General features: G+C 50.7%; 1 protein-coding gene across 1 annotated transcript; it reads right to left on the reverse strand.

Annotated features, from left to right (window-relative positions):
* Nucleotides 1–437: 437 nt before the first annotated feature.
* On the reverse strand, nt 438–5,684 carry LOC143007471 (Krueppel-like factor 6). Its single transcript, XM_076158827.1, has 4 exons — nt 5,370–5,684; nt 2,581–3,151; nt 1,166–1,289; nt 438–985 (listed from the first exon to the last, which is right to left on the reverse strand). Exons 1-4 carry the CDS (start codon nt 5,469–5,471, stop codon nt 934–936), a joined length of 849 nt encoding a protein of 282 aa, XP_076014942.1. The 5' UTR covers nt 5,472–5,684; the 3' UTR covers nt 438–933.
* Between the last annotated feature and the right edge of the window lie 2,609 nt (nt 5,685–8,293).

Raw genomic sequence — 8,293 nt, forward strand, 5'->3', positions numbered from 1 at the left:
GCAACACATCCCCAGATCCCATGCAACGTCTGTTATAATGGCAAGAAACTGTTTTTGTGTACAACCTTTTTTTCTTTTTTTTTTCCTCTTAAAGATACAGAGCTTACACAATGGACAACAAAATGAGCTTTTTATAGCGTGTACGTTTTTGAGACAGGCTACGTAATACATTGCACATTTAATAGCTGCACTAAACATAACAACCTCCCACTTTTTGAACAGGGGAGCTGTAGTTCCACCTCCGGGCAGAAAGGGGGCGCTCTCTCTCTCTCTCGCTCCACTCCCTTCCACCCCCCCTTCCGCCGACAGACCTCCCCCTCCAAACAGCACAGACAGAAACCTTTTTTTTCGCGTTGCATTCGTTCCCAGTGAGACAGATACCCCCCCTCTCATACGACATCATCCCCCCGCCCCCTCCCTCAACCCCCCCGCCCCCCCTCTCGTCCACGCCATTCACTCGCAGCTCCATCCACAACGCAAAGCTCCATCCGCTCCATAAAGCCGGCACAGGCATCCAGTCGCAGGCACTCACAGTCCCCTCATGCGCACAGGCAAACACACTGTCATTAGAGGAGCAGCGACCCAACGCACCGAGTCCCCGTAATCCTCCAGGAAAAAAAAAAGCGTTGAACACCATACAGAGGAGTCTCTTCCGTCTTCTCCGGGGGGGCCCCAGGTTTTCTCCGATCTCTTCCCCCTCCCGCTCCTCCGTCAGAAAAAGCCTTTCAAGAGCAATCTCCACAGCGAGGTGTTGGAGGCACTAAGTATGGTGCAAATAATAGCCTGCTTTGCTTCATTTTCCCCCCGCCGCTGACTGGAACACGGTGGTGTCCGTGTAACGCTCCCAGGACACCCCGGCCCTCTCTGATCCTCCACAGGTTCAGGGCAATCAACCAGAATCATCCCTCAGAGCTCTCCACGCCGGCGGCCATCTTAGACGTGCCTCTTCATGTGGAGCGCCAGGTGGTCGGAGCGCGAGAAACACCTTGGAGAGAGAAAGGGAGAGAGAGGTGTTTAGCTTTAGGCTCGTCAGGGGGCGAGGTCACAGACGCCATGACAAACTGCTGACACTCGAGATGAATGAGGCAATTATGTGTGTATGTTATTACAACAAGTCACTTAGTGTGGGCTTGTTGGGCCTTGGCTGAGGTATGAGCGGCCTCACCTGTCGCAGTGGCTGCATTTGAATGGCTTGGCTCCGGTGTGCTTCCTGAAGTGTCTGGTGAGCTCGTCGCTCCGTGCGAAGCGCCACTCGCAGCCTTCCCACGAGCACCTGTAGGGTTTCTCCCCTGCAAACAACACAAACAGCAACGCAAAGACATTAATACGCGTCGTCACTGCAGAACTGTGGGAGATTACTACCGTGCGTACGGGCGAGGACGGCGGTGGCGGCGGCATTCTGCCCTTGACTGATGTGTTTTGTGAGGTTTTGCGGGGAGTTCATGATTGAATGCGGAGCAATCAGTGAGTGGAGGTGATGGTGTTTTGTCAGCTGCTTGTCTGAGGGCCGTAGCTCACTTTTCTTAAATCACAGCTCTTTGACAACCACTGTAATTTGTACCAATTCTGAGCTATCAATCAGTACGCAGGCTTACCTGTCACTTTTCCCCCCAAACCCATTCTGGAGTCTAACTGGTATGATACACGCACAGCGCCTAGGCTTTTAGAGCGATGACAGCGGGTTTCACTCACGATCTGACAAATCCCGCAAGACGCGGCGCTTAGCAGATCGAGCTGGGGAGCTACTGTGGGGAGACGACCTCGTGCCTTGTGGGGCCTGAGAGCTCTGGTATGCAGCTGCTGGAGTAGACGCTTATGTAACGAGGAGAGAGAGAGAGAGAGGGAGAGAGGGAGGGAGAGCGAGCTCCTAATGGTCCTGGAGGCCATTAACCATGTGGGGAACATGGTCAGTGAAGGATGCTAGGAATGCCACTTCCTCTGCTAATGGGCAGCACAGCCGTAAACAGCCTGGCAGAGGTCAAAGTTGACAACGGAAACTGCTCACATCTGAACCCGCCGCTGCCGACTGCAAATGTCATTCCCATAATTTTCGCTGCAAACGCAAAAGGAGTGAGAGCAGACTTTCCCAGGGTGAAACCTGAGAACTGTTGGTTTGTTTTCAGGATCCACATCCTCTGGGTCTCACTCGGCCACAGAAGAATGTCCCTCACCCCCTCCCATCCTTCTCTCTCTTCCTCTCTCCCTATCTCTCTCTCTCTCCCTCTCCCTCTCCCTTCCCCCTGCATGAAGTCACGTTTCCCTGTGTGAACTAGGTCACAGTTGAGGGCATTCCTCTCCCCAAAATATTCAAAGTATGCGTGGGCGTTTTCAGCACAAACTCAATACATAAGTTAATTTTCTCAGACGTAAACGTTCTTAACTTAAGAGGACTGCGTTCTCCCCTCCTTCCCTTCCTCCCCCTCCTCCCGCAGGGAAAGCTTGTTTTTCACTTGCAAACGCTGTTTTCAAAACCATGAGGTCATAACCTGTTGGAGCAGTATCGCCTCCCCGAGCTGTTGGCGCTCGCGGCCAGCGGCATTGTGGCAACACAAAGTTTGAGCTGTGTGTTGTGGCTGTTACCTGTGTGCGTGCGCTGGTGTGCTTTGAGGTGGGAGCTCTTGGTGTACACCTTCCTGCAGCCGTTGAATTGACACCTGTGCACCCGCCTCCTCCCGTCGGGCGACGTCTCTCCGCTGGTCAGTCCCGACCTGTCCACACCCCCAGTCCTTATTTTCCCGGGCGAGTGCAGCACAGTCTGTAAGCCGCTCCACACCTGGGCCACGGAGCCCTCTTTGCCCAGCTCGGGGGACGAGGGCGGGGTGGTGATTATGGCGGAGCTCAGGTCTTCTCCTCCGTCGCACAGAATGTCACTCAAAGAGTTGGAGGAGAAGTCGAGGGTCGGGGAAAGCTCCTCGGAGCTGTCCGAAGTCTCGCTGCTGGCGTCGGAGTGGAAACAGCCGGCGTCCAGGTGCTGGCTCTCCTGATTGTCTTCCTCCTCCTTGATGTGGGGGATCTTTGGGTCCATCTCGGTCGACTTGTCCCCGCAGGCGAGCATCAGCTTGCTCCACAGGTCCTCCTGGCTTTCAAACTTGATGTCTGTGGCAGACACGTAGGGCTCGCTCTGGAGGTACCTCTCCAGCTCCAGGCATGTCTGTGTGGAGAGAGGCTGTGATAAGAATACATTCTGAGCCTGAGGTGTGTAATGCAAGCGCCTGGGCGGCCACAGGAAAGTCCCTAATACACCGAAAGAAAGCAGCTTATTTTCATAGGAAACACAAACTCCTGTGCTCATCGTACGCTGGGTTTATTCTTAGCAGTGGCAGCAGCAGGGGGGGGCGAGGGGGGGCTGTGACACTGTAACACCACAGGCCAAGCTTCCTCCCTCCCAGCAGGAACCACACAATACCCCACGTCCTATACAGAGGGTAGTCAAGTACGTTCTAAGGGTGCCCTCTGAGGCCATATCAGGGAAGATTACAAGCACCACATTTCCTTCTGCAGGAACAAGGTGTTCTTTCCTGCAACGAGGCATGCATGCATGTGTGTGCGTGTGTGTGTGTGCGTGTGTGCAAGTGCATGCCTGTTAAGGGGGAGACTGAGGAGTGGAGGGGCATCATGAAATTTACATATGCTACAGAGCCCCCCAGTGGGTTAGGGAAGTGCTTGTAGATCTTTTAAATCTATCAATTATTCAACATAATGTGGATTTAATAATGCATTCGGAGGCATTGCTAGAAATAACATAGCACACCAGGGACCTGGGGGGGGGGGGGGTCTGGTTCACGGGGGTCCATAAAAAGCCTGGCATGAATACTGCACAAGCCGCGGTGGATTGTGGCCTTATTTTCTATAGAAGAGGAAGTGAGAGCACTTCCTTCACGCTGCCTCGTTCAGCCGCTGCACCATCAACAGGGACAGAATTTACTGCCAACTCACAGCCACTTAAACAAATATCCATCTGATTATGCGTATGTGGACACTGGATCACTGGGGAATGTTTAAACTGACTGAGCTGTGGTAGAGATGAAGATGAAGATGAAGAGTAAACAGGAGCTTTATAGGATTTAAGTACTAAAGATGCAGAGTGAACACATACATGAGGTTCAGTCATGTCCGAGTTAACTAATAGACACATTAAACCAACATTAAGACAATATCAACGATTAAAACCCCTCAAACCTCTCCCACGTCACTCTCACTCACGTCAGACGCGTTTCTGAGGCTTTAGCTGAGACGTGATCGCGTGTTTTATTTAGTGAAACGCGTCCAAGGCGAATGCTTCTCGTCAGCATTGTTGGATCAAATCCCTGGCGAGGTTTAAATGCCACTGAGGGCGACTTGGCCCGCAGCCCGCTAAGAGAGAAACAGGAGCGCTGCCAAGTCCTCTCACTCCCCACACCGAACATGAGGCCACTTTGGCCCGCTGCTCCCAGCCCCTCACTCCGCTCTGCGCTCCACCAGGAGCCGCCTGCTGAGCAGAACTGGAATAGAAATCTGCCTCTATGTGTGTGTGTGTGTGTGTGTGTGTGCGTGTGTGTGTGCCTGCTTCTCTTTTTCATTCCTCTGTCAGTGTGTCACTCGCTCATCTGCGTGTGTGCGTGTGTGAGTGCGTGCGAGCGAGCGAAAGAGAGAGCGACAGACAGTGTGTGAGAGAGAGGGACGGAGAGAGGGAGAGAGAGAGCGAGCGAGCGAGAGACAGACAGTGTGTGAGTGAGAGGGACGGAGAGGGAGAGAGAGAGAGACGGAGTGAGAGAGAGACACACAGACAGATAGAGAGGGGGGGGGGGAGAGGGAGAGATAGAGAGAGAGAGAGAGACGCTCAGCTCGCCATTCAGTCTCTAAATCTGCAACCCAGTGCGTTTTAATTTCAGCAGCTAACAGCTCCGACCTGCACAGATCTGCTCTAAACGCATCACACATGAGGGAAAATACACCAAATGTAAATAATAATAACATCGGTATTAAATCACTGCAAAAGTACAAGTTATTGAACAAATATGGCAGCGATCGCTTATTAATACAGAATGCTCAAGTGCCGCTGCTGTCAGACAGCTGAGTCTGATTGTTATGTCATACTCAGTCTCTGCTAAGGGAACTTGCACCACTTCCCCTACACACGCAGGTCGCGTTACTACCCTCACATCTGCGCCTCTAACGCCACTTTCTGCTGTCAAAATCGCATAAACTGTTGCACCAAATCGCACACGGAGCGCGTAAACAACTTTGACATTTGCACGTCCGCACGCAGCTGTCACGGGAAAGTAATTCCCCACAAATCGCGCACGTATTTTCTGCGCTTCGTGCGCAGCAGGCATCATGTGGCGACCTGTCAGGCTGGACGCGAACCCGATGAGGAGTCCGATCATTACCTGCTGCCAGTACTCTTCCAGAGATGGTAACGCTGAAAAGTATCCGGTGTCGTGCACAATCTGGAGCTCCTGGAAGATGCTACACATAGGGATGACATCCATTGCACTCCTAAGATGAAGCCGCAAAGTAGAAGCGAATTCAAGCTTGTGGAGCGGAAAGCTTGCGGGGTTCGGAGAGGAGCTGGATTTCTGGCTGCGTTTGCATGTATGTCAGTCTGGAGCTGTGCGCGTCTGCTGGAGGCTTTGCGCGTCTGACGCACCGAGAGCGCACAACACTGAACTCTCCAAAAGTCCGTCTACGCACTGTAAACTTCCCCCCCGATTCAAAATTAGAGACAAACCCACCCCCATGTGATTACATTACGTTTCGGACCGTCGACCAATCAGCGCGGCGGAGCGTTGGGCCCGCCTACCAGACCACCTCTGGCCAATGAGGGGAAGCAGCCGACTCATCCACTCCGCTGTGATTGGCGCGCGGTCTGGAGCAGCGCCGGCTCTGATTGGGCGCGAGCTGGGCTATTTTTAGGGTGCTATATAAGCGGGGCTGAGCTCGCGCCACAACTAGGAAGTGAGTGAGTGAGAGAGCGAGCGAGTGAGTGAGCGCAGAGAGCAGAGAGGCTCACCGACAGCGCTGCAGCCGCACCGCCGCACCGCTGCTGCCTCTGCCGGCTCCACTCTCCACAAACACACGCTACATCTGGCCCCTCTTGTTTTTTATTTCCTCTCATATACGCTACCGACACTTTTCTGGTGACTCAACCGCCGGGACTGTGCACAGGCGGGAAACACACAAGCAGCATTTTTCCTCTCCCCTCAGTTGAAAGCAAATGATAGCAGTAATATTCCACAGCAGCGACCTCAGGGGAATCGTCAAAGATCTGATCAATTTCTGTGGTCTGTGAAACAGATCTGATAGGCTGCTGGTGTGATGGCCGTCCAGAGAGACAGGAGGCTTATTATGAGCTGTGCTGTGACAGTGTAGATGCTTTACAAAGCTATTAAGATATAATAGAGACGCCATAAAGTGAATATCATAAGGGACAGTTTGGGTGCTGCTGCTAATGATGAGCATCTCTCTCTCTCTCTCTCTCTCTCTCCCTCGCTCGCTCTCTCTCTCTCTCTGCAAAGTGAAATACATACTTCTACAATTTTTCTGTACGTCCCGTGAGTATTCCCATGTTGTACCATTCTGTAGTCTTCTGTTCTCTTTTTTTCTTCGTATAAAAGCATCATGAACCCTTAGATGTAATGGTTGCAGTTATTAGATGGATTCATATTTGTTTATGTTGTGACTTGCTGTTGTCAGATGGAATCCTTGCATGTCAGCTAATTGGGAAGATGCCATTTTAGTTCAGGCTGCAGGGTGTGTGTGTGTGTGTGTGTGGGTGGGGCAGTATAGTAACACACTCATGTGTAAGTGTGAATATCCCCATGTGGGGGAACAGGCGAACAGTTTTTCATTGTCCTCTGCAGAAATGGAGATGAAAGGTTTTCCACTTTGCTGGGTGAAAAGCTTGTAGCTCAGCACTCAGAACCATTTTCAAACCACAGCAAATGTCCTTGAACATACATGTTACTTTTGAATGCTGGGCCTTAATGCAGCATGTGGCACTGCATTGGTACTTTTGCTTCAGTCAAACGTTGGGGTATTTCCTCTGTGGTGTGTGTTAACCCTTTGCCTGACTTCATTACTCTACATCACAGTCATGAAGCCTCGTTGCTGTAAACGCGTTCCTCTACAGGCAGAAGAAGCAAAGTGGTAAAAATAGCACAGACCACCTAGTGAGTGAATTGACACTTTCTAATATAAGACCGGCATTTCTCAGAGCGCTAGAATGACAAGTTGTAAATACACACTGGCACTCTTTCATAAATGTACTTCCTCCTCCGTGTGCATGCTGCATGTATGACTGCACCATAATGATCACAGCTCCAGCTCTGACTCATCCCACATCAAAGCAGAGTGGATGCTCCTCAGACATAATAGGCCTACGTGTTGGGATTTACGTCCTCTGCTTTGTTTCAGGCTTTATTATGAGACATAAAAACGTAATTTACAAAACTTCATGTCTATTTTGGAAAACAATGCCACAACCCATTAATCCATATCTTATCTGGCAAGTGAGTGACTTAGGTTTGCTGCTAACCTTCAGCAAGGGCTGTCAGCAAGAAGTTACAAGTTTGTGCTTTCAAGAGTAGTTGTGAGATGTGTTATACTAAAAGTCAAGCGGTGTTATCAACGCTTAAAGGCTTAAAGTACAGTACATGTGAGTAAAACTGCATTTCCAGTTGCATAAGATGTGGGATAAAGTTGAAGTCAAGTGGAACAACAGCGGCATTGATGAGTTAAAGGCAGGCGATGTGACAAACAACATATTTGGAACAGAGCGCCATTGTTTGACCCATCAGTCCAGTCGAGCGCCTCCACAACGGAGTCTCTTTTGTGGAGATCTCAGCTGTGGGCACATTTGCAGCACTCAGCACACAGCATCACATTTTGTCATGAGTCTATGGGCTTTTTGGGGACAGGGAGCACATGGACCCGGTCTGCGTCCAGACACAGCTCATGTGAGTCAAAGTCTAAGGATGGTATTGGCCTGGTGCGATGCAGACTAACTGACCTGACTTACATGAGGGGGATAGTAGGCTGGGTTATATTCACTATAAGTTTTGAGTCTCAAATTGAGAGAAGAAGAAGTTGAAGGAGAACATAATGGTACATAGTCCTTAGTGATATGAGATGAAGTCAGACAGATAGGGATAGTTTCATCCGTCTCTGTTTCCATAAGACGTGATGGTGGTGAGCAACAGGAATCATACGGAAAATATGAACGTGCGGTTCACCACCCTTACAAAGTTCCAAATATAAAGCCGGCGTAATAATGAGTCATGTGCCCTCTGAGTTAGCTGGTCATTTCATTTAG

This window comes from Genypterus blacodes, unplaced genomic scaffold (assembly GCF_046128005.1).
Source record: "Genypterus blacodes isolate CSIRO-AG114 ecotype Tasmania unplaced genomic scaffold, CSIRO-AGI_Gbla_v1 ptg000089l_1, whole genome shotgun sequence".
Classification (NCBI taxonomy): Eukaryota; Metazoa; Chordata; class Actinopteri; order Ophidiiformes; family Ophidiidae; genus Genypterus; species Genypterus blacodes.